Genomic DNA, 27997 nt, shown 5'->3' with positions numbered 1-27997 from the left:
GGGGGGCCATGTACTGGCTCCAAAAGGGGGATTCCTGCCCCTCTTTCTCTCTCTCAATCTAAGGGGCTCAGAGGAGAGAGCCACAGCCATTTTCAACAGAGAGAGCCGCAGCCATTTTCAGTTCCCAGTGCTCTGACCCAGACAGGGGTGGAGATAACAGAGTCAGAGAGTCAATGATTCAAATGAAGATGATAAATCCCTAGGAAGTCTATGTTCCCTAAGAGGAAGGAGGTGGTGTCCAGCTTTCCCTTCAAAAACAGACCCTGGGGGAAAACAGCCAAAACAGAACCTGAAGGGACCACACCTCCTTACACCAGTTGGGAGTGGCAGCTGACAGGCACCACCTGCTGAGCAGGTTAGGAAAAGCACAGTGACTGGAGATCTCACAGGGTGTGTCAATATTCTAAGACACACCCTCAGGGAAAACCTTCTGATACCTGAGCCCATTCTGGTCTGGGAAAACCTGATTGGGGTAACCAAGGAAACCAGATGCCTAAACAACAGAAAACCACAACCTACACTAAGAAAAACAAAGAAATGGCCCAGTCAAAGGAAAAAATTTATGCCTCAATCAAGATACAGTTGAGACATTGTATCATTTTAATAAAACAATCTATTAAAGATTTTCAAAGAAATGTGCTAAACCAAATCAATGAGTTCAGGGAAAATATAAGAAGAGACAAAGGCTATAAAGAAAACACTGTTTGAACATAAGGTAGAAATCGAAAGTTTGAAAAAACAACTGGCAGAATCTATGGAAATGAAAGGTACAACACAAGAGATGAAAACACAATGGGGACATACAACAGCAGATCTCAAGAGGCAGAAGAAAACACTCAGGAACTGGAGAACAAGATGCCTGAAATCTTACACACAAAAGAACAGACAGGGAAAAGAATGGAAAAATATGAGCAACGTCTCAGGGAATTGAGTGACAACATGAAACACATGAATATATGTGTCATGGGTGTCCCAGAAGGAGAAGAGAATGGAAAAAGAGCAGAAGCAATAATAGAGAAAATAATCAATGAAAATTTCCCATCTCTTATGAAAGACATAAAATTAAAGATACAAGAAGTGCAGCATATCCTAAACAGAATAGATCTGAATAGACCTATGCCAAGACACTTAATAATCAGATTATCAAACATCAAACACAAAGAGAGAATCCTGAAAGCAGGAAGAGAAAAGCGATCCATCACATACAAAGGAAGCTTGATAAAACTATGTGAGGATTTCTCAGTAGGAACCATGGAGGCAAGAAGGAAGTAGCATGATATATTTAAGATACTGAAAGAGAAAAAACGCCAAGCAAGAATCCTATAACCGGCAAAACTGTCCTTCAAATATGAGGGAGAGTTTAAAATATTCTCTGACAAACAATGAGACAGTTTGTGAACAAGATACCTGCGCTACAGGGAATACTAAAGGGAGCAGCACTACAGACACATAGGAAATGATAGGAGGGAGAGGTTTGGAACATAATTTTGGGCAATGGTAGCACAGCAATGTAATTACACTGAACAAAGATGACTGTGAGTATGGTTGAAAGATGAAGGTTAGGAGCATGTGGGACACCAGAAGGAAAGCAGAAAGACAAAGACTGGGACTGTTTAACTCATTGAAACCTAGAGTGCTCAACCATTGTGAAAAAATATACAAATATGTTTTTACATGAGGGAGAACAAATGAATGTCAACCTTGCAAGGTGTTAAAAATACAGTAGTACTGGAGGAAAAAATACAATGCAAACTAGAGACTACAGTTAACAGAAACATTGTATAGTGCTTCCTTTAACGTAACAAAGGCAATATAGCAAAGCTAACTGCCTTTTAAGAGGGGGACATAAGGGAGGGGGTATGGGACTCTTGGCATTGGTGATGTTGTCTGACTTTTATTCTACTTCAGTTTAATCCTATCTTTCCTTTTGTTGCTTTTTAGCTGTCATGTTTATTCTTTCTTTTTCTTTCTCTTTTTTCTCTCTACTTTCTTTGACGAAGAAATGGAAATGTCCTTATATAGATAGTAGTGACGGTGGTGAATACATAAATACATAATTCCTTATATAGACAGTAGTGATGGTGGTGAATACACAAATATGTAATTATACAGGGGACCACCAATTATTTATTTAGGACAGAAAGTATGGTGGGTGAACAAAACCATCTTAAAAAAAAACAGGTTGATGAAGAAACATTGAGGGCACTACATTGAGTGAAGTAAGTCAGACACATAAGGAAAAATATTGCATGCTCTCACTGATATGAACTAATTATAATATGTAAACACATAGACAAGAAACGTAAGTTAACAGGATATAGAACAAGGCTAAAGAATGGGGAGCAGTTGCTTATTATGAGCAGACTGTTCAACTAGGTTGAACCTAAGTGTTGGATATGGACAGAGGTGACAGTAGCACGTTATTGTGTGAATAACTAACAGTGCTGAATGGTGTGTGAATGTAGTGGAAAGGGGAAGCTTAGAGTCATGTATGCCACCAGAAGGAAAGTTGGAGGTTAAAATATGGGAATGTATAAAACAGTGAATCTTGTGTGGTGGACAATGTCCATGATTAATTATATGAATATTAGAAATCTCTCTCATGAACTAGAACAAATGTATGACACTATAGCTAGAAGCTAATATTAGAGGGGTATACAGGGAAAAAATATACTTATTGCAAACTCTGTACTATAGTTAACAGTATTTCAACATTCTTTCATCAACAGTAACAAATGTACTGTACCAATACTATGAGTCAATAATGGAGGGCCCCTGGTTAGGGGTAGGGGAGGAACTGAGCTTTCTTTTTTTGTCTTTCTTTCTTTTCTGGAGTAATGAAAATGTTCTAAATATTGGAAAAAAAATTAATTGTGGTGATGGATGCACAGCTGTACGATGGTATCATGGGCAACTGGTTGTGTACTTTGGATCTTTGGATAATTGTATGGTATGTGAACAATCTCAATAAATTTTTTTTTAAATGAGGGAGAGTTTAAAATATTTTCAGACAAACAGAAACAGAGAGTTTGTGAACAAGATACCTGTTCTACAAGAAGGACTACAGGGAGCACTACAGGCAGATAGGAAAACCAAGGAGAGAGAAGTTTAGGGAAGAATGTAGAAATGAAGACTATCAGTAAGGGTAAAAAGAGAGAGAAAGGAAAAGAAAAATAAAATATGACATGTAAAATCCAAAAGACAAAATGGTAGACAATAGACATAATGTTGGGTGAAATCAGCTAGAAACAAAAGAACAAATACTAAATGGTCTCACTAATATGAGCTAACATTGATGAGCAGATTTAGTGAGTTAAAGTTGATAACACAGGTTATCAGGAGATAGAAAGAGGTTAGAAATTGGACATTTGATGCTGAATGGGGTACAGAAGTGTCAACAGGATTGACTGTATAGACAGAGAAATGGATAGCACAATACTCTGTGATGGTAGCACGATACTGTAAGAAGTCTGAACAAAGATGAGTGTGGGTACTGTTGAAAGAGCTAGGGCATGTATGATATCAGAAGGAAAGATAGATGATAAAGATTTGGACTGTATAACTTAGGGATACCTAGAGTGGTCAGTGATGGTGATTAAATGTACAAATATAAAAATGTTTTTACATGTGGGAGAACAAATGAATGTAACCTTGCAAGATGTTGAAAAAGAGATGATATTTGGGAAAAAAAAATAATCAATGCAAACTAGAGTCTACAGTTAACAGTAACATTGTAAGATGCCTCCATTAATTGTAACAAAGGCAATATAACAAAGCTAAATGTCTGTAAGAGGGAGATACAGGGGAGGGATATGGGATTCTTGGTATTGCTGTTGCTGACCTTTTCATTGCATTTTATTTTATTTTAATTTTCCTTTTATCCTTTATTTTTCTATTCTTCATATTTTTCCCCTCCTCTTCCTCTTTCTTTGCAGAAGAAATGGAAATATCCTCATATAGATTATGGTGGTGAATGCATAAGTACGTGATTATACCATGAATCATTGATTGTTTACTTAGGATGAATTTTATGAGGTTTGAATAAAACAGTTTAAAAAATAAACAGAGGGATACAAGTGCTGGAGAAAATGTGGAGAGAGGGATGTTCCTATTCCCTGTTGGTGGGGAAGTAGAAAGGTGCAGCCCATCTGTAAGGCAGTGTGGTGGTTCCACAGGAAGCTAAGAATGGGGTTGCTGTATGATTCTGAAACCCTGTTATTCGGTATACACTTGGAAGAACTGAGAGCAGGGACACACAAATGGACATTTGAACACCAGTGTTGATGGCGGCACTTTTCACGATTTCACTCATTCATTGTTGACAGAAAGGTAAAATAGTGCAGTCACTGTAGAAGACAGTTTGGCAGTTCCTCAGAAAGCTAACTATAAAATTACCATATGACCAAGAAATATCACTTCAGGTATATACCCAAAAGAACTGAAAGCAGAGACTCAAACAGATATTTATACGCTGATATTCATAGCAGCATTTTCACAATTGCCAAAAAATGGAAGTGACTCAAATATCCATCAACAGACGAATGGATAAATAAAATGTTTTATATACATACAATGGAATATCTTCAGCCATAAAAAAAAGAATAAAGATCTGATACATGCTAAAACATGGAAGAAATCTGAAGACATTATGTTGAGTGAAATAAGCCAGACACAAAAGGATAAATATATGATCTCACTGTTAGGGACTACCCAGAATAAGCAAATCTACTGAGTCAGAAACGAGAATACAGGTTACCTAGGTGGGGATGGAGAATGGAGAGTTAATGCTTAATGGGTGCAGAGTTTCTGTTTCGGGTGCTGAGAAGTTTTGGTAATGGATGGTGGCAATGATAACACAACATTGTGAATATAATTAACATTTGATAGTCCAATATGGTTAAAAATGGAAATTTTAGGTTGTATCTATGTTACTAGAATAAAAAATATATTTTAAACCACAGAATTGCACAACACAAACAATTTTTTTTTTTTTGGTACCAAATTACTTTATTTGAAGGAATGGTACAAATGAAAGAACTTGGTGGATGTTTATACAACTTACAGAAAAGATCAAGGTAAACCCAACATGCATGCACCTGCCTTGGTGACCACAGAAGTCACCTGTGGCTCTGGGGAAGATGGCATAAGGCTTAGCTCTCATCATCACTTATTCCCAGAGTGTGCTTGTCAAAGAGATGCTCTGCCAAGCCAGAACCTGGGGCCCCCATCTTGTGCAAGTTGGTTACATAGTCACCCAATTCTGTGATGGACTTCACCTGCTCATTCAGGTAATGGAGCTCAATGAAGTCACACAAGTGAACCCTAATGTAAACTATGGACAATGGTTAATAGCATAATTACAAAAATAGTTTCATCAATTGAAACAAAGGTACCACACCAAGGTAAAGTATCAATAATAGGGAAAAGTGTGTGTATAAGGGGGTTATACAGGAACTCGATACCTTCTGAATGATATTTATTTATACCTGCAACTTCTCATATGAAAAAAAAAAAACTGTAACAGAAATGAAGAATGTCTTTGAATGGCTAATCAGGAGAACGGACACCACCAGGGAAAGAATCAGTGAGCTTGAAGATATGTCAATAGAAAATTCCCAAACTAAAATGCAAAAAGAAAAAAAATGAAAACAACAACAGCAACAACAATAAAACCAAAGAGAATACATACCCAAGAACCGTGGAACAATTTTTAAAGGTTTAATACGCATAATGGGAATACCAGAAGAAGAAAGAAATAATGGATCAGAAAAATATCTGAATCATGACTAAGAACTTTTCAAAATTAATGGCAGATACCAAACCACAGATCTACAAAGCTCACAGAACACCCAGCAGAATAAATACCAAAAAATCTACACCTCTGTATATCACCTTTAAACTGTTCAAGAAACCAAAGAGAGAGAAAATCTTGAAAGAAGTCAGAGAAACACACACTAACCTACAGAGTAACAAGGACAGAAACGACTGTGGCCCTCTCATCAGAAATCACACAAGAAGAAAGTGAATTGAAATAACTTAAGAGTGTCAGGAAAACAAATTCTACCACCCCATAATTCTATATCCAGTGAAGTTATCCTTCAAAAGTGAAGGAGACAAAGAACCTCAGATGGTGGCTAGGAGAGACAGGGCAAACACCTCTGTGAAAAATACTAGATAAAAGCCAGAGAGTGATCCAGAACACCACTTCCAGCGATGCACCAGCTGGACAAGGTCTGCTAAATCCACAGGGACCGTGCACTTGGTGAAACCGGGAGTCTGCGTTCTGAAACGAATGAGTGAACCTGCTGAATGTCCAGCAGCCATGCTGCGGTGTGGAAAAATTGGGGGTTGGCATTTGGAGGCCGACTATTTCTTTTAAAAAAAAAACCAAAAGCGGCTGCAGATAGGGCAGCGAGAACCACACGGTGAAGCATGCTGGGAACAGGCTGTGCGAACACCTCACTATCTGGCGTGGAAGATAGCCTTTTGTGGACCCACTGCTAATTGTCTCAGAGCAAGGATGGCAGAGGGGAACCAAAAGGAGAAAACAACACGCCCCTTGCAGCAGCAGGCTGGGAACGCTCCTGTCTGGTGCCGAAGCCACGGATCAGAGCCACACCAAGGGACCCAGCGTGACAGGAAGTGTTTCCTGCAACACTGTGCACACACCACAATATTGGGCGTGGACAGGGGCCTTTCGTGCACCCACAGCTGATTGTCCTGGAACTGGGAAGGCGGAGCTGTGCAAAAAGGGGGAGGTTAACATGCCCCATTCAGCCATCTTTACAGCAGGCTGGGAACGCCCCTGCATGGCCCAGCGGCCCAGGGCTTCCCTTGAGGGATGGCACACACTTGTGACATAGCACAGCCTTCCCCCAGCAGAGGCCCTGGAAGGGCATGGCTGGGAAGAGGGACCCACTTGGAAATCCCAGGGACCCTACGCCAATACCAAGGACTTGTGGGTCAGTGACAGAGATAACCTGTGGCAAGAATGAAATGAAGTTTAGACTCTTGTAACAGCCTTAAATCTCCAGGAACACCTGGGAGGTTTGATTATTGAAACTGCCCTGCCTCCATAACCACTCAGACACACGTCCCACATTCAGGGTGTACAGCACCAACAACACACCCAAACATGGTGCACCAATTGGACCCCATAAGAACCAGACCCCAACACACCACAAAGATAAAATTGAGGAGAACTGACTTGAGGGGAATAGGTGACTCGCAGACGCCATCTGCTAGTTAGTTAGAGAAAGTGTACACCACCAAGCTGTAGATCTGACAAATTAGAGATAAGTCTGTGAATAGTCCTACATATCCTAAAAGAACCCTATCAAGTAAAGCAAATGCAAGAGGCCAAAAACAACAGAAAATTTTAAAGCATATGAAAAACCAGATGATATGGATAACCCAAACCCAAACACCCAAATCAAAAGATCAGAGAAGACACAGTACTTGGAGCAATTAACCAAAGAACTAAAGACGAACAATGAGAGCATGGCATGGTATATAAAGGACATGAAGAAGAGCATGGCACAGGATATAAAGGACATGAAGAAGACACTAGAAGAGCATAAAGAAGAAATTGCAAGAGTAAATAAAAAAATAGATGAGCTTATGGAAATAAAAGAAACTGTTGACCAAATTAAAAAGATTCTGGATACTCATGCTACAAGACTAGAGGAAGCTGAATGACGACTCAGTGACCTCGAGAACCACAGAACAGAAAATGAAAGAACTAAATAAAGAATGGGGAAAAAATCGAAAAAATAGAAATGGATCTCAGGGATATGATAGATAAAATAAAATGTCCAAATATAAGACTCATTGGTGTCCCAGAAGGGGAAGAGAAGGGTAAAGGTCTAGAAAGAGTAGTCAAAGAAATTGTTGGGGAGAACTTCCCCAACCTTCTACACAATATAAATACACAAAGCATAAATGCCCAGCGAACTCCAAATAGAATAAATCCAAATAAACCTGCTCCAAGACATATTCTGATCAGACTGTCAAATACTGAAGAGAAGGAGCAAGTTCTGAAAGCAGCAAGAGAAAAGCAATTCACCACATACAAGGGAAACATAAGACTAAGTAGTGACTACTCAGCGGCCACCATGGAGGCAAGAAGGCAGTGGCATGACATATTTAAAATTCTGAGAGAAAAAAATTTCCAACCAAGAGCACTTTATCCAGCAAAACTCTCCTTCAAATTTGAGGGAGAGCTTAAATTTTTCACAGACAAACAAATGCTGAGACACTTTGCTAATAAAAGACCTGCCCTACTTCAGATACTAAAGGGAGCCCTACGACAGAGAAACAAAGAAAGGAGAGAGAGAGAGAGAGAGAGAGAGAGAGAAAAATTTAGCAGACATATATAGAACATTACATCCCAAATCACCAGGATACACATTCTTCTCTAGTGATCACGGAACTTTCTCCAGAATAGACCATAAGCTGGGACATAAAAAAAAGCCTTAATAAATTAAAAAAAATTTGAAATTATTCAAAACACATTCTCTGACCAAAACGGAATACAAATAGAAGTCAATAACCATCAGAGACTTAGAAAATTCACAAACACCTGGAGGTTAAAAATGAGGGGGAGATGAAAACATTTCCAGATAACCAAAAGCTGAGGGACTTCACCAGTAGATCGGTCCTGTAAGAAGTGCTAAAGGGAACTGTGAAAGCTGAAAGGAAGGGACACTAAACAATTGAATGAAGCCACATGAAGAAATAAAGATTTGCAGTAAAGATCACATGGTAAATATAAATACCAATACTACTGTATTTTTGATTTGTAACTCCACTATTTACTTCCTACAGGATTTAAAATACATAAAGTGTAATGATAAATCAGTGGTTTTGGACTCAATGTAAAATATGTAATTTCTGACAAGAACTACATAAAGCTGGGGGAATGGAGGAGTATAGGGACATAGTTTATGTATCTTATTGAAGTTAAGTTGGTATCAAAGTAAACAAGATTGTTATAGACTTGAGATATTAAATTAAAGCCCCATGGTAAACACAAAGAAAGTATCAGAAAATATAACCATAGAGATGAACAGGAGAGTATGGGTTACGAGAGGGCAATGGGGAGTTAATAAGAAATAAGTGTAGGGTTTCTGTTTGGGGTGAAGGGAAATTTCTAGTAATGGATGGTGGGAAGGTGATGGCATTGCAACATTCTAAATTGGATTAATCCCACTAAATGGAATGCTTGGGAGGGGTTGGAATGGGAAGACTTTATGCTGTAGATATGTTTCCACAATTGAAAAAAAAGACAGTCTAAATAGATAATGAAAATTAAATGCCATAGATGATCCTGGACGAGATCTAAGAATAGTGGAGAAAAGGCTCAAAAGACACAATGGGACATAAGGAAAAAAATGAAATAGAGAATGTAAGCTTTATATAAACGTAAAATTTCTTGAACTTCTTAACTACACTTAATGTGATTACATAAATGAATATTCTTGTTCATAGAAAATGTACATATGAATTATATTATTTGTTCAAAGATGTGTGCAACTTGCTCTCACATGTTCAGAAGACAGAGCAACAGATGATGGATGATGTGGGGGGAGAAAGAAATGGTAAAGTGACAAAAAATAAAAGTTGGTAGATCGGGGTATCGGTGGAGGGGGGGTTGGGGTACGCTGGACTTCTGTGTATGGAGTTTGTATTATTTTTGCAACTGTTCCTGTAAGTTTGAATTTATTTCAAAAAAAAAAAAAGTGAAGGAGAAATAAAAACTTTCTCAGACAAACAAAAACTGAAGGAATTCATCCCCAGCAGATACTCTGCAGTAAGTATTAAAAGAAGTTCCTCACGGAGAAGGAAAATCACAGTGGTCAGAAAGTTGGAACTACAAAAAAAAAGGAAGAGCATCACAGAAGTAAATGAAAGTAAAGCATATTTTTCTAATTCTTAATTAATCTAAAAGATAACTTTGTTTAAAGCAGTAATAGTAAAAATGTATCGGTAATTATAACATGAATAAGTGAAATGGATGACAGTATTTTATAAGGAATGGGGATGGGGGTGAGGTATTAAGAATACTCCGTTATGAGGTGTCTGGACTACCCATGAAGTAGGAAGTAGTAAAGTGTTATCTGAAGTGGACTTAGATTAGTTAAAAGTATATATTGGAAACTCTCAGGAAACCTCTTAAAAAAAAACTTTAAAAGCAGCATGATTTATATGCTGAGAGAGAAGATAAAATGGAATCATATAAAATGCACAAGTAAAACCAGAGAAGGCAGAAGAAGAGAAAAAAAAAAGAAATGCAATGAATGCAAAAGTTACCAATACAGTAGATATTAATCCAACTACATCAATAACACTTTAAAGATGAATGATCCAAATACACCAAAGAAAAGACAGATTTTAAAAATGTTACTTAATAAAATGACAAAAACTTTTTCTTCTAAAAATGACATTACTGGTTGGTGCTTCTTTAGATAGGCTTTTGTATTAGATCTAAATTATTCATGGTAGTGACTAGGGTAGGTTTTTGTATGATAAAGTAGTAAACTCCTATGAAATCCTTAAGGAAAAGAGGCATGGTTTTTACAAAGTAAGATAAAAAACATTCAGGTAGAGAGAATAAAAGCAAAGGGACAGGAAAAAAGTAAATATTGTGTGGTTTTAGGCAACGGAGCTCCAAATTCCCCTTTGCGGTTGTCCCTGACAGTGAGCCAGGAGCTAACATCATCATAATCATAATAATAATAATAATAACAACAACAACAACAACAACAATAATAATAAATATGTGGTTTTACTGGAATAAAGATTCAGGATCAACTGTATAAAATGTTAGGTGTTAAAAATGTTTTAAAAAGAGAAAAAGTTTAATTTTTTTAAATTTTACAAAATATAAACACAGCAGCAAAAGTAGTCAGACCTTAGACAATTATGAAGGCTATTGAGTTATTTTTTTACATTTTAAAAATCCTAAACAAAACCTCCCTTTATATCTCGATGTTACCGGTTGAAATGTGCCCCTCGAAAAGCTATGCTGACATCCTAACCCCCAGAAAGAGGATCGCTACGGGTGGGATGCGCAAAGACGAAGCCACGCTGGGAGAGAGCAGCTCCCGAACCCCCAGGACCCGCGCCCTTAGAGGAAGAGACGCGGGGCGGAGGCGGGGGTGGCGCGCATGCGCGGACAGAGGCCAGGCCGGGCCGGGCTGGCGCAGAGAAGAGCGAGGACCTCCAGCACCGCCAGCGCGCACCAGCAGCCCGGAGGGCCAGGAAGAGTCTCCCCCATAGGCTTCAGAGGGCGCGTGGCCCCGGACACCTCGGTTTTGGACGTCTGGCCTCCAGAATTGTGAGACCACAGACTTCTGTTGTTTTAAGCCACCTGCTCGCGGTACCGTGGAAACCATAACCAGATACCATCCCGTCACGGTCTGCACAGCACGGCGGTGCAAGTGTCCCCTGCACGGAGGGGCATCACTTCTCCTCCCGTGGCCAGCCCAGGTGCTTCGGAAGAAACACAGGACTAGTCTCCGTGCAGCCCTCGTGCTCCAGCCAGTGAGATGGGCTCAGGGCTCCAGCCACACTCATCTTGGCCAAGAGTCACTACTCCAGGATTTCTCCTGGAACCACTAAGGAAGTGGCTGCTCTCTGTCCTAGGATAGTGAAGAAAAAGGAGCTATCTTCTCAGTGAAATAATTTTCCAATTCAACTACCCAAAGAAGAATTTAAAGAAAATAACTAAACTACGAATGTCTCCGTGACATTACTTAATTAGGCAAAGTACTAGAGCCGGATCTCTGACTCTGCAGCCAGAGGCGTCTGGTGCGGAGGGCCGTCCCGTGCGTGGCTGCATTCTAGCTGCACTCTTGGCCTCTACTCAAAGATGTCCATAGTATCCCCTCCCTCCTGGGACAACCAAGAATGTCCCTAGACATTGTCAAATGTCCTCTGAGGGACAAAATCACCCCCGTTGAGACCTACTATACTAGATTTTAGGAGAAATATCATGCAAAAGAAATTCTAACAATCCTATCCTCAGTAATAAATATGATACATATTCCCCACACTATTAGAAATTCACGCATTATCATAATGCAAATAAAACTGGATAAAGCATTATATTGAGAATTGTCTAATACAGTAAAATAAGTACTTTTTCTCATCTCTGAAAAAGGCAGCTACTTAAACTAACATAAAGTAGCAGGCTCTATGACTTTCCATGCGCCGCTCAAGTATTTCTTCTTTCTAGGACCTCATTTTCCTAGCCATACCATATAATAAAATTTGTAAAATAATTAATTAGCCTTATCATTGTTAAAAGCAGCTAATAGAGAAGCTATACCCCTTTTAGGTCCACAGTATTTTGAAGAACTTGAAGCTCTGAGAAATGTAGAGTGCATCTAAGGTCACATAACTGGTAGGTGGTAGATAATAGAGCTGAGATCTGGATGCTGAAATCTGGGACTGTCTGTCTAGTGCAACCACTCCCAACCATTAAGTGACTGTTTAACTGAAAATCTGTTAATGAACAAGTACACAAGTGAAGTTTAAACTTAAGCAAGCTGAGGTGTTTTTAATTAATAAAAATTTGGATTTCAAAGAAAATTACATGGAAAATACACCTTGTAAGAATAAACTCAACCGTAGATTTTCTGGAATGCTTTGAAACTGTCTTGCCTCAAGGCAGCAGAATAACATACTTTTGAAGTGATTTTTCTGCTCAAAAGAATATCTTGAAAACTAAAGACTGTAGAATATTCTGGAAAACATTAACTGAAAGAAATAAATTGCAGTGGAAGAAAGAAAGAGGTAGTCTATAGATTAAAAGAGACTTAAGTGTCATATTAACCAAATGCTAGAAAGTAAAGGACAAGTTAAACCCAAAGGAAAATAAAGGAAAAAATAAACATAAAGGCAGAAATTAATGAAATGGGAAACAGGAAATAAAGAAAACTAACAAAGCCAAAGGTAGGTTCTTTGAAAAATTTAATAAAATTGATACGCACTTAGCAAGAGTGACCAAAAGAAAGGAAATCAAGAAAAAACACAAATCACCAATAACAAGAATGAGATAGGTTATCATACAGATCCTACAAATATTAAAAGGATAGTAAGGGAACAACTTTAAACCCAATATATTTCCCAACTTAGATGAAAAAGACAAATTCCTTGAAAAACACAAACTAAAATGTTCAATCAATGGTAGTCACCAAATTAACAGAATAACAAACAATATGAATTTTTCTCAATTGACGTAGAAAAAGTATTTAAAAAATCCACATCTATTCATGACAAAAACTCAGCACACTGGGACGAGTAGGGAACTTCTTCACCTGATAAAGGGCATCTGCTTTAAAAAAACCTACAGCTTACATCATACTTATGAATGCTTTCCTCCTATGATTAGGAACAAGTCATTGATGTCTGCTCTCACCATTTCTTTTTTTAACATTTAATATTTACTGAAAGGCATAGCCACTACAGTAAGGCAAGAAAAGAAATTAAAAGGCACCCAGTTTGGAAAAGAAAGAAGTAAAACTGTCTTTATTTGCATATTACATGATCTTCTACATAGAATATCCTACAGAACCTACAGAAGCGCTACTAGAATTAATACTCAGATTTAGCAAGGTTGCAGGATACCGGATCAATATACATAAATCATTTGAATTTCTATATAACATGACAGTCAAAATGGAAATGAAAATACATTTACAACAGCATCCAAAATATGAAATACTTAGGGATAAATCTGACAAAAGAAGTGTAAGACCTGAATACTGAAAATCACAAAACAATGCAGACAGAAATTAAAGACCTAAATAAATGGAGAGGTATATGGCATTCATGGATTAGAAGACCTAAGATTGTTAACATGTCAATTCTCCCCAAAGGGATCTACAGACAGATTCAAAGCAATCCCAGTCAAAATCCTAGCAGGCCTTTTTTATAGAAACTGATAAGCTGATTCTAAAATTCATATGGAAATTCAAAGGACCTAGACCAGCCAAAGCAACTTAATTTTAAAAAAAAGAAGTTGGAAGACTTGGACTATTACAAAGCTACAGCAATCAAGACAGTCTGGTGCTGGCATAAAAACAAACAGGGTAATGGAGCAGAACAAAGTCCAGAGGCAGACCTGCATATACAGTAACTTGATTTTCAACAAAGGCACCAACAAAATTCAGTAAGAAACAAACTTCTTTACAACAAATGGTGCTGGAACAACTGAATAAACATATGCATGTAAAGGGAAAATTAACCTTTAACTTAATTCATACCATGCCCACAGATTTTTAGATAAATCATAAAAATTATAAAGCTTACATAAGAAAACAATAGGAAATTATCCTTGCAACACTGATACAAACAAAAATTTCAAAATCAGAACAAAAAAGCACCAGGCATAAAAGAAAAAAACTGATAGACTGGACTTCATAAAAATGAAAAACCTATCCTCAACAAAACACTGTTATGAGGGCAAACCACAAAATGAGAGAAAACATTTGCAAATCATATATCTGATGAAAGACTTTTATCTTAAATATAGAAATAATCTTCAATACGGAATAGTAACAAAGCACCCAAGTTTAAAAAAAGAGCAATTACACAAATGTCAACCAAGCACATGAGAAGATGCTCAGTATCAGTCTTAGGGAAAAGCAAGCGACCACACCTAGTGGTGATAAGGATGTGGAACAATGGCCAGTGGGAATGTAAAACGGAATAATCATTTTAGATAAAGCTCAGCAAGTTCCCAAAAAGTTAAACATACACCTGCCGTATGACCTAGCCACTCCACTCCTAGATATTCACCCAAGGAAATGAAAGTTAACTGTATTTGTAATAGATCAAAACTAGAAACAATCCAAATGTCCATCAACAAATAAATCGATACACAACTTGCAATATATCCATACAATGGAATACTCCTCAGCAACAAAAAATAAACTACTGATACATGCAACATGGATGAATCTCAATCATGCTGAGTGAAAGAAGACAAACCAAATAAAAGTTCATTCTGTATAATTACATTCATATGAAATGTTTTAAAATGCAAACTAACTGATAGTGACAGAAAGCAGATCAGTAGTTGCTGGGAGACAGAGTGGGGGTGGAGGGATTAGAGTCATAAGTAAACTTTTGGGGGCAATAGAACAGATTCATTATCTTGACTGGGGATGGTACTACAGTCGTATAAGTATGTCAAAGTGGTCAGACTGTACACTGTACCCATGTGCAGTTTACTGTATGTTAATTGTACCTCAATAAAGGGTGTAAGAGTTCTAGAGTGTGCCAACCTGTGGTTTCCATGTGAAGACAACAAAAAGGGGAGTGAGGAAATTGATCACTCATGTATACCCTCTTGGTGGTGGGGGGGGGGAGGCATCACTATGAAGACCAATTTAGCCGAGGAGATCTGTTTTCCTCGATGATGACGAGGAAGGATCTCAAATGAGGATGCTGTCTTGTGAAAGGTAAAGAGACGTTCATTGTAGAGGAACTGTGGAAACTAAGGTTAAAAAGGCAGACAGTAAATGTTGTTCCTTAATTATAAGCCACAGAATATTAAAATAATCATTTAACTATAATAAACAGGAAAAAAAAATCTCAGAATATACCAACAATGCCTCTAAGTGTTGAGAGAAAGGGAACAATCACAAAAGACACTATTTTTTTCTGATATAAAGGTTTAAACATTATCTAAAAGGTACTCTGAAAATTGAGCCCCTATATCAAGGGAGAGAAAATAAAAGAAAGCATAAAGATTAGAAAACATTAAGATGGAAATTAAAGACATGTATTGTAAGATTGAAATAAGCTTATTTATTTAAAAAAGACAAAAAGATTGTGTCAAAAAACTAAAATCAAACTGTACAGTATAAATGCCTAATACAAAATGATGCAGAAATATCAAAAGTTGATGAATGAGCAAAAACAGGTAGGATAAATGCAAACACCAGTAAAGAAGAAAGCAAATAAGGGTTACAATATTAATAACCCTCCTATAAAATTCTGATATGTAAAAATGCTTACAAATCAATAGCAAAACAGAAGAAAAAAAAATACTGGGGAAAAGAATATTGTGATTAAAATGTAGGAAAGGGGCAAGAACAGGCAACTCACTATAGAAAAAATAGGCAATAATCACATTAAAAAGATGATCAACCTCACTAGACAATGGAGCAATCCTTGGAAGACAATGAGACTTCCTATTTCACCATCCAACTTGGCAGGGATCCTTGAACGTCACGAATTTATGCCCAGAGACAAAAAACCTATCAGGGGTACTCAGGGCCCTAGGAAATGCCCACGCCACATACTTTCAGACCTTCTATTAAATAAAAGACATACCTACAATGTTTTAAAGTTGGTAATTACTATATTTATCTAGACTAGACAAGCACAGCCTCCTTCCCACCCACAATTCAGACACCAGGCTTCTATTCTTGTGATGGTTAGCTTCATGTGTCAACTCAGCCAGATGATGGTGCCCATTTGTTTGTCTAGTCAAGCAAGCACTGGCCTGTTATTGCAAGGACATTTCATGGCTGGTTAATAAACCAGAAAACTGGTTTATTAAATCATCAGTCAACTGACTGTATCTGTGGCCAATTACATCTATGATCAACTAAGGGAGTATATTACACAATGAGAGAATCCAATCAGCTGGACCCAATCAGTTGAAGACTTTTAAGGGAGAAGAGAGAACTTTCAATTCTGTAGCCAGTCAGCCTTCTTCAGAGTTGCCAGCTCATGGCCTGCCCTATGGAATTTGGACTTGTGCATCCCCACGGTTGCGTGACACACTTTTATAAAATCTCATATTTGCAGATATCTCCTATTGGTTCTGTTCCCCTAGAGAGCGCTGACTAAAACAGTTCTCTTAAGGGCTCCCACTTCACCTAGCTCGCCGATAGGCTCCGGATTTCAGACCCACCAAGCACAGCCTCTCTCAGCAAGTACTTCCACCTAAATAGGGTTATATGGAAGGACAATGGGCTACTCTTTCCATCCAAGAACAACCTCTGCAAAAACATGTATCTGAGACATGTTCTAGAATAACAATTATTAGATTCTCTTATCACAAAAGTAACACAGATGATAATTATATCCCTAGAAGCCAGTGGTTCTTACTCGGGTAATCTCCCCCACCCCAAGGGGACATTGGACAATGTAGGGGCAGCACTGTCTGGAGAGTGTCACATACTTCGTGGCTATCCCCAGGGCTATGCTTGAAGAGAAGCTAAGTTTCCTTGCAGGTGACCAGACTATGCTTCTTTTGTCGCCTTCGGACATAAAATGACATGCTTGCTCAAGGGTTGGAGTAGGGGCAGAAGATGAGAGCTGCTTTCAATTAAGAAAAGCTCAAGATGTGACCTTGCCGCTCATCGATCCACCTGCCCTTCCCAAAAGGGTCTCTGCAAATAATCTCATCACTGAAAATGGGTATCCGTGAAGTACTTACAGAAATTTTTAACCAAACAAGGGGTTATTCCTGACTTTTCTTTTTAATTGTTTTGTTTCCTATGTTTGTCCATGTGTGTGCATACTTCAGGGGCAATTTTTATTAAGATAGTTGTAGATTCACATGCATTTGTGAGAAAGAACATGGAGAGGTACATTTTACCCAGTTTCCCCCAATGGTAACCTTATGCAAAACTGTGGAGTGATTATCAAAGCCAGGATATCGACTGTGATACAATCTACCTATCTTGTTCAGATTTCCTGGCTGTACTTGTACTCATGTATGTGTGTGTGTATAGTTCTAAACAACTGTCTCACTTGTGTAGGACTGTGTATTCACCACAGTTAAGATGCAGAACAGTTCCATCGCGGGGATCCTTTGTGTTGCCATTTTATAACCACAACCATCTCTCCCCTCATCTTCCCAAGTCCTGGCACAAACTACTTGTTCTTCATTTCTAAAATTCTGTCATTTCAAAAATGTTATAAAGGGACTCCCGGGGAAGATGGTGAAGTAGGGAGCTCCAGGACTCAGTCCTTCCACCAAAAAAACTATTAAAACTGACAGGAACTGTCTGAAACTATTCTGAAACCCCAGAGGCCACAAGAACCCTGTTCAGCATCCAAGGAAGAGCGGGAGGAAAAGGTTGATAAACTACAGTAAACAACTGCAAGTTGCTCTTTCCGCATGGCAGCTACTGGCACCCATCCCTACTCTTGCGGCAGCCACCACAGGTCCAGTCCCTAGCTGGCTGCTGCCGACACAAAAGGACAAAAATCCCATCCCCAAGAAGGGCTGGGCACGGCCAACTGCTGATCATGGCTTTTGATTCGTGAATCTGGATCGCTGGGTCCTGGCTCTGAAGGCAGCTATCGTTTCAACCCACCCTGGACGAAGGCAGTGGCAGCCACTCTCTCGACCTTCCCCAGACAAGGGGGGAAGCAGTAGAGATTTAGACGCAGTGCTTCCTCAGGGCTGCAGGGAACAGTTAGCTGAAGGGCTGCATTTGCTGGGCAGGCCAGGAAAGCCCAGCTTTGGGGAGCTGTAGGAGAAGACTTTGGCACCCTTCCTGATCCCCTCCCCAGGACACTTTGGAGTTCGTCTGTGCCCCCCTTCATGGGTACCTGGGCCCTGTGTTGGCTGTGAAGACCAACTTGGGAAAGTCCTCTCCGGGGTGCCCCTCTTTCCAGAATTCACACTCCAGGCAAAAGCAGTGTGAGACAATGAAAGGAATGTAAAAAGCTATAGAGGCAGACAGTCTGGGACAGAGGCCCACCAGTTTCAAACACCTGGGAGAAGGGACTCCGTCTCCTGGGAAGCAGAGGGGTCAGTTAAACTCCTATAAACAGGGGAACTCCAAAGTAACAAGATAGTCTGGTGGTGCCACAAAAAGCTAAGTACAGCACTGCCACAGGAACCAGCAACCCCACTATTAGGTATTTACCTGAAAGACTTAAAAGCAGGGGCTAGAACAGATATTTGCACAGTGACGTTCATGGCAGCATTTTCACAAGTGCCAAAAGATGGATCCAACCCAAGTGTCCATCAGCCAAAGAAAAGATAAAGAAAATGCGGGGGAGGGGGTAGAGGGAAATGTGGCGGAGGGGGCGGTGGCCAGACAATGTGAGAGAACTGCGCAGACCTGGTGGGGGTGTTAAATGAAATATCAGATATAGAAGGCAATGACAGACTGCAGCTCAGAAAGGAACATGCTCTCAAAACGTTTGCTTATATCAATTCCTGGACACAAAGGCTGCTTCAAGGAATATCAGATTTGGTGACTTTTAACCAAGTAATGTGTGTACTCATTAGCTTAGTGACTGCCCAACTTCAAGAGCTCAGGAACTGGCTTTGTAAATACAGTACTACTATTAACATAGCTTCATCAGCAAGAGAAAAGTGATTCATTACATACAAGGGAAAGGCAATAAGGCTAAGTGCCAATTTCTTATCAGAAACCACGGAGACAAGAAGGGCAATGATATGATATATTTAAGGTACTGTTCCAGTTTGCTGATGCTGCCGTTACGCAAAACACCAGAAATGGACTGGCTTTTATAAAGGGGGGTTATTTGGTTACACAGTTACAGTCTTAAGGCCATAAAGTGTCCAAGGTAAGGCATCAACAACAAGATACCTTCACTGGAGAAAAGCCGTTGGCATCCCGAAAACCTCTGTTAGCTGGGAAGGCATGTGGCTGGCATCTGCTCGCTCCCAGGTTGCATTTCAAAGTGGCATTCTCCAAAATGTCTGCATCAGCTTCCAACAGCTGTCTTCAAAATGTCTGTCTCAGCTGCAGCTCTGAGGTCCTTCTATTTGTGAGCTTTTATAAGACCCCAGTGAACTAATCAAGGCCCACACTAAACGGGCAGGGCCACACCTCCATGGAAACATTCAGTCAGAGGTCACACCCCAATCAAAGGTGTCACTCACAGTTGGGTGGGTCACATCTCCATGGAAACAACCCAATCCCAATACCCCAGGATACTGGATCAAAAGATCATGACTTTTTCTTGGGGAACATAATATATCCAAACTGGCACAGGTACTGAAAGAGAAAAACTGCCAGCCCAAAATTCTTTATCCAGCAAAACTGTCCTTCAAAAATGAGGTAACAGTTTAAAATATTCACAGATAAACAGAAAAATGAGAGCGTTCATAAACAAGAGACATACCCTACAAGAAATACTAAATGGAGTTCTGCAAGTTGAAAGGAAAAAACAGGAGAGAAAGGTTTGGAGGAAAGTGTATAAATGAGGATCATCAGTAAGGGTAACTAAGAGGGTAAAAAATGGAGACAAAATAAGATATGACTTTGTTTCAGTTTAAATGGGTTGGCTTTTAACAATGGGGATTTATTTCACAAGTTATAATTCTAAGGCCAAGAAAATGTCCAAATTAAGGCATCAACAAGAGGATACCGTCTCTGAAGAAAGGCTGCTGACACTCAGGGTTCCTCTGTCACATGGAAAGGCACATGGCAATGTCTGCTGGTCCTTCTCTCCTGGGTTCCGGTTTCAATGGTTTGCTCTTTCTCAGCTCCTGTGGGTCCTTCTTGCTCCTCTGGGTATTTCTCTCTCTAAGTTCTCCCCAAATGTCTCTGCCTATTATCCTCTCATAAAGGACTCCAGTAAAGGATTAAGATCCATCTTGAATGGGCTGGGTCACATCTCAATTGAAACAACCTAATCAAAAGGTCCTACCCACAACAGGTCTGCATCTACAAGAATGGATTAAAAGAACATGGCCTTTTTGGGGGATACATAACAGCTCCAAAGCAGCACATACATATAAAAACCAAAGGATAAAATGGTTGAAAAAGTACTGCCTATACAGCAATATCAATGAATATTAATGAATTAAACTCCCCAACCAAAAGACATAGATTAGCAGAATGGATTAAAAAAACTACGATCTATCTATATGCTGTCTACAAAAGACTCACCTTAAAGCCAAGGATAGGAATAGGTTCAAAGTGAAAAGCTGAAAAAAGATATTCCATGCAAACAATAACTAAAAAAGAGTTGGGGTAGCTATACTAGTATTGGACAAAACAGACTTTAAATGGAAAACTGTTATAAGAGACAAAGAAAGACACTATAAATTAATAGAAGGGGCAACCCACCAAGAAAAAATAATAATCATAAATACTTAGGCACCTAACTATGGTGCCCCAAAATACCTGAGGCAAACACTGGAAAAACTGAAGGGAGAAATAGACATCCTTATAATAATAGTTGGAGACTTCAATATATCCCTTCCATCAATAGAACATCTAGACAGAAGATCAATAATGAAACTGAGAACTTGAATAATATGATAAATGAACTAGACCTAACAGACATATATGAGAACACTACACCCCAAAACAGCAGGATATATATTCTTCTCAAGTGCTCATGGATCATTCTCAAGGATAGACCACCTTGAGTCACAAAACAAGCCTCAATACATTTAAAAAGACTGAAATAATACAAAGCACTTTCTCTGACCATAATGGACTGAAGATGGAAACCAGTAACAAGTAGGTCAAAGAAATGGCAAGAAAAATCAGCAAATATCTCAAGAAGAATGAAAACAAGAATACAACGTATCAAAACTTATGGGATGCAACAAAGGCAGTTCTGGGAGGGAAATGTATAGACCTAAATGCCTACATTAAAAAAGAAAAAAGAGCTAAAAATAATAAATAAAAAGGATCATAAGAGGATTCTATGAACAACTGTATGCCAACAAACTAGACAGCTTAGATGAAATGGGCAAATTCCTAGAAACTCATGAACAGTTAACACTGACGCTAGAAGAAACAGAAGACTTCTACAAACCAAGTACAAGAGATTGAATCAGTCATCAAAAAACTCTAAAAAACAAAGGATGAGCCAAGAGGAGCTAGATCAAAGGCTCCAAAGTCACGCCACAGGCACCCAAGGTTGGCTGATGACTAATGAGCTCATACAGGAAAAGCACCTAGTATGTAAGGTGTTCTGCATGTGTTAGGAGTCTCCACAATAGACTGAGGACAAGGACACTCCCCAAGAAGCAGCTTGCAGTTTAAAACAGGTAGTTTGGGGCAACTACAAGAAAGACCTAAATGTACTGAGATGTTAATTTTTAATTATGGAACTAATTCTCATAAAAAATTAAAACACTATGGATAAGGCTAAAGTTCCTCTGCACCAACCTCAATTCCAGTCCTTTCCTCCCCTCTGCCCAGAGGTGACCACTCTTCAGCTTCCTGAGAATCCTTCTAACCATGTTTCTGTTTTTTCACATGTACATGTATTTGTCCAAAGAAAGCACCTGCTATCATTTTGTGCGGAGGTTTTGTACTTTTCGTGGGTTTTTTTTTTTTTTTTTGGCTCATTTGCTCTTGATGTAAATAAATGAGTCCTCCATCTGCAAAAAAAACCAAACAAACAACAAAAAAAAACCTCCCAATAAAGAAAATCCCAGGTGAATTCTACCAAACATTCAAGAAGAATTAATAGCAAGCCTGCTCAAATGCTTTCAAAAAATTGAAGAGGAGGGAATACTACCTAACTCATTCTATGAGGTCCGACATCACCCTAACACCAAAGCCAGATAAAGATACTATGATAAAAGAACATTACAGATCAATTTCTCTAATGAATATAGATCCAAAAATCCTCAACAAAATACATAGAAACTGAATCCAACAGCACATTAAAAGAATTATACACCATGATAAAGTGGGCTTTATCCCAAGTCTGCAAGCATGGTTCAAGAAAATCAATTAACGTAATACACCACATCCACAAATCAAAGGGGAAAAACCACATGATCATCAAGATTGATGCAGAAAGGGCACTTGGCAAAATCCAGCATCCTTTCCTGATAAAAACACTTCCTTGGCATGATAAAGGGCATACATGAAAAACCCAGTTAACATTGTACTCAGTGGTGAAAGAGTAAAAGCTTTCCCTCTAAGGTCTGGAAGAAGACAAGGAAGCTCGCTGTCACCACTGTTATTCAACATGGTGCTAAGAGTTCTAGCTAGAGCAGTAAGGCAAGGAAAAGAAATAAAAGGCGTCCAAACTGGAAAGGAAGAAGTAAAACTTTAATATTTGCAGATGACATGATCCCATTGTTCTAGTTTGCTAATGCTGCAGAATGCAGAACACCAGAGATGGATTGGCTTTTATAAAAAGGGGGTTTATTTGGCTACACAGTTACAGTCTTAAGGCCATAAAGTGTCCCAGGTAACACATCAGTAATCAGGTACCTTCACTGGAGGATGGCCAATGGCGTCCACAAAACCTCTGTTAGCTGGGAAGGCACGTGGCTGGCATCTGCTCCAAAGTTCTGGTTTCAAAATGGCTTTCTCCCAGGACGTTCCTCTCTAGCAAGCTTGCTCCTCTTCAAAACGTCACTCACAGCTGCACTGAGTTCCTTCTCTTTGAGTCAGCTCATTTATATGGCTCCACTGATCAAGGCCCACCCTGAATGGGTGGGGCCATGCCTCCATGGGAATGTCTCATCAGAGTCATCACCCACAGCTGGGTGGGGCACATTCCAAGCAAATCTAATCAGCACCAAAACGTCTGCCCCACAAGACTACATCGAAGATAATGGCGCTTGGGGGACACAATACATTCAAACTGGCACACCCATATATAGAAAATCCCGAAAAATCTACAACAAAGCTACTAGAGCTAATAAATGAGTTCAGCAAAGGGGGAGAATACAAGAACACACAAAAATCAGTGGTGTTTCTATACACTAATAATGAGCAATCTGAGGAGGAAATCAAGAAAAAAATTCCATTTACAATAGCAACTATGAGCATTTGTTTACAGGTTTCTTTGTAAACATAAGTTTCCATTTCTTTGAGATAAATGCCTAAGAGTGCAATTGCTGCAACTGATTATATGATAATCACATGTTTAGTTTTATAAGAATTGCCAAACTGTTGTCCAGAGTGGCTATATTCTACTACCTTCCCATCAGCAACATATGAGTGATCCAGGTTCTCCTGCATCCCTGCAGGAATTTTAGGACCATAATTTTTTATTTTAGCCATTCTGATAAGTATATAGTGACATCTCATTGTGGTTTTAATTTTTCATTTGCATATCTCTAATGACTAATGGTGTTGAACATCTTTTCATGTGCTTATTGGCCATTTGTATTTATCCTCTGCAATGAAATGTCTGTCTATGTGTTTTGTCTATGTCTTAAGTGGATTGTTTACTTTTTTACTGTTTAGTTTTGAGAGCCCAATTTTTCTAGCTAACTTACTACATGAATTTTGGGAATTTTTACTTATTTACTGTAAATCCATTTTGAGGATTAAACAATTACTATGACTGTAACATGAATTCCAGAATCTGGGAAGGCACGGTCTCAGGCAGTACTTCATTTTAAGTAATATAAAGTATGGCTGCTGCTTTGATTCTCTTCTTCCTTAGCTTCAATCTAAATAATTTAACTATGGAGGAACCTGATATATATTCTGCCATAGTAATGCTATACATACATTCTTCTGTTCTAATCATACCATAAAAAAAATAGGAGCTGTTTAAGAAATAATTGAACCTACTGGGAAATTATAGTCAGAAAAAATCACATTATGCCAAAATCATAAATGTTGTTCCTAAGAAACATTAATATTAAAATGAATAATATTATATATATATATATAAATGGTCACATACTCAGCTACTTTGGTGGCACATAATATATACGGCATCTCAATATATTAGATACTCTGAAGGAGTCTTAATGAGGTTTTTTTATGGCTGAGGTAACCAAGTGGTAGCACCTACCCTCAATATTTTTCCAGACCCAAACTACCTTTGCCATAGAACTCTGAGATCTAACCAAGCTCTTATCCAAGAATTTAAGATCCGAAGAGTATGATACAAGCAAATCACACAACAGCCCACAAGCTCTCCCAGAGCCAAGTCCATTAAGATACGTATTAACAGCCTCTCCAAGCAAAAAGCACAAATCATGCTCTAGAACTTTGGATATGGACTTTCCATAAATCAATAGAGAATCACTACAATTTGGGCATTCTCCAGAAATTCAGTCCTGAATCTGCCATCTAGATGCCACACTAAAATGGAAAGATCAACAAACACAACCAACTAAAGGAAAATATTTAAAACATTAATTCCAGTAGGTTCTCCAAGTTCTTATTTAAACAGATTAAAGCACTAGATAACAAGAGATTAAGATCCTTTTCTAGCAAGGGTTTATAAAATTGTAGATCATTATATTATCTTGCGTTTTATCAGGTTTTCGTATATACGAAGCTATACAAAGACTTTCTTCTCCAAGTGCCACGAGGCCCGACTGCCACATCACTCAACACCACTTACGTGAAAGATACGATAAACTTATTTTAAAATTAGTACCAGAGAAAACATTTGTCTTCCAGAACCCTTATCTAGTTCATTGTCAGAGGAAAAGAACCTTAAAATCTGCCACATTTTTTTTCTTTCTTTCTTTAACTTAGTGACAGAAATTTAAATACAAATTTATGCCAAAATGCTAAAAAGCAAGTAGGAATCGTATTTCAGGTCCTTAGGAAAATTGTTTTCTCTGTTGTTTTGATCAGATTTTAATTTTTACTTTCCTGCCTTTATTATAAACTACAGCAAATCTTTTACAGAATTATTTGTCATGCATTTAGTTATAAATAAGTAATAAATACCTCTGAGGTAGCATTGTGTAATAGAGTGAGAAGGCCAGGATTCTAGCACAAGCCGATTACTAAGTCACAGGATCTTGGGCAACTTTCTTATTCTCTATAAATCTTTGCTTCCCTTTAATATAAAATGAAAATAAAGGTATCAATCATGCTACCAAACAGCATGATGTTATCATTACAACATGGTAATTCAAGTACAGTGTTATGATAAGTGTTTGGAAGAAAGGAGAAAACACCCTAGCCATAAAAATCAAAGAGCTGGTTAAGGCGGCTTTTACTCTCTCTTTGAGTTCTAAAATTCCAGAACTGATTCTGAGCTGGGAAGACTGAAATAGGCTCCATGGTGACCTGAGCTGGGTGTCTCTGAAAAGAAGGCAGGATTCTCCAGAGTGCACTTTCTAATTTTATGTCTATTTAAAAGATGAGATTTAGGATGGCAAGTAGAAGGATGACACAGACTCCATTCTAAAGTACTTATCTGGATGGAAACCTTCTTTTTAAGGCCCAACGTCTAGGACTCAGCTCACCTCAGATCTCGCTGCCTCCCGATCTGGCCACGCCACTGGTGCATTCCCCCCGCCCCTCAACCATCCCAATATTCCACATCCCTCAGATCCACCTGGCACATTTGTCACCGACTAACGATTTGTTTATTCACAAGGCTTTAACATCACAAAGATTTTGCTCTTTGAATAAACATTTAATTTAAAAGAGAATTCACAAAGCTAAGAAGGTTTTTATTATTACTAATGATTCCATTAATCTGTTTACAAATAAGCTCATAAAATACATTTCAGAGAAACCAGTTATATTTTTAAAAGAAATAATCAGATATGACTGTGTTTGATACTGAAATAATTCTTCAAATCAAAATAAAATTACCTGAAGTAGTCCTCCATCATCAAAACGCAGTACTTCTATTATGCTCTCTGACTGAATGAAGGCTGTAAAGGAAACAAAACATAGTATCACTTACAGGACATAAATGCAATTTTAATAAAATCTTCTACTTTAAAGCTAGCTAATACAATTTTATATTTTAAAAATATACTACTCGGTTAAAGAGGAAAATACAACTGCTTCAGGATTTTAGCAACTCTCTAATTCCTTTAAAATAAAACAATAGGGATTCTGGGAAGATGGCGGCATAGAGAGAAGTGGAAGACTTAGTCTCCCCCAGAACAATTCATAAATGAACAAAAAACCAGTAAATAACCTGGAATAACAGTGGGGAGACAAACGTGACTGTCCACTCAACATCCACCAACCTGAATTGGGAGGAATGCCCAAGATCACAGCATAAAATCTATAAGCAAAACTGTGGACCCGTGCTGAGAGCCGAGAGCCTGGAGCTGAGAGCCCCTCCCTCACGGAAGCCGTGCCGTGCACTCTCTCAGCCCAGCTCCAACTGAGGTTTTACTATTAACTGCTCAATACAGACAGTAAATCCTCAACAAGCAGATAGAGGCTTTTGGTGACAACTGGCCTTGAGAGAATCGGGGGACATATCTGTCTCAGGATAGGGAGCCCAGAGAATCGGGTGCTATATCTGGCTGACGGGTGAACCTGGGAGTTTTTCTGTCCCTCGCTTGCTCTCTGTGGAGAAAACCTCAGCTGTTCTCAGCCCGCAAAGCATTGCAGTAAAGACAGCCTCAGACATTCTGCGTTCTGAAATGAGCTGAGAGCGTGCCGCAGCACAGCCCGGCAGCCCAGGGCTTCCCTTGAGGGACAGCGTGCACTGGTGACATAGCACGGCATTCCCTCGGCTGAGGGAAGATCGTGGCTGGGAGGGGGGATCCGCTCGGAGAACCCAGGGGTGCTACGCCAAGTCCGGTGGTTTGTGGGACAGCGAGAGAGAGGGTCTGGGGCTGAAGTGAAATGAAGGCTTAGACTCTTGCGGAGGCCTTGAATTTCCTGGAATCTGGGAGATTTGAACAGTAGAACTGCCCTTCCTCCCTGGCCACCCATACACATGCCCCACATTCAGGGCAGACGGCTCCAGCAACACACCCAAACTGAGTTCTCCAACTGAACCCACAAGAATCATTTCCCCACACACCGCAGGAACAAGGTTGAGAACTGACTTGAGGGATACAGGTGACTCACAGACGCCATCTGCTGGCTAGTTAGAGAAAGTGTACGTCACCAAACTGTGTCTCTGAAAAATTAGATCAATAGCCTTTTTTTTGTTACAACTTGAAAGAACCCTATCAAGCAAAACAAATGCCAAGAGGCCAAAAACAACAGAAAATCTTATTGCATATGATAAAACCAGACAATATGGAGAATCCAACTCCAAACACACAAATCAAGATTTTGGAAGAAACACTGTACCTCGCACAATTAATCAAAGAACTACA

At 39.0% G+C, this 27997-nt stretch overlaps 1 protein-coding gene across 2 annotated transcripts in view; it reads right to left on the bottom strand.

Annotated features, from left to right (window-relative positions):
* TMEM131 (transmembrane protein 131) overlaps positions 1-27997 on the bottom strand; it is a 210113-nt gene that overhangs the window by 134293 nt on the left and 47823 nt on the right. For both annotated transcript variants that reach the window (XM_037806416.1, XM_037806415.1), the window contains exon 2: positions 26520-26581. In XM_037806416.1, the coding sequence (XP_037662344.1) occupies positions 26520-26581 (62 nt within the window). The remainder of the gene's footprint in view (positions 1-26519; positions 26582-27997) is intronic.

This window comes from Choloepus didactylus, chromosome 17, assembly GCF_015220235.1.
Source record: "Choloepus didactylus isolate mChoDid1 chromosome 17, mChoDid1.pri, whole genome shotgun sequence".
NCBI lineage: Eukaryota > Metazoa > Chordata > Mammalia > Pilosa > Megalonychidae > Choloepus > Choloepus didactylus.
This window is presented reverse-complemented; position numbering and strand designations above follow the sequence as displayed.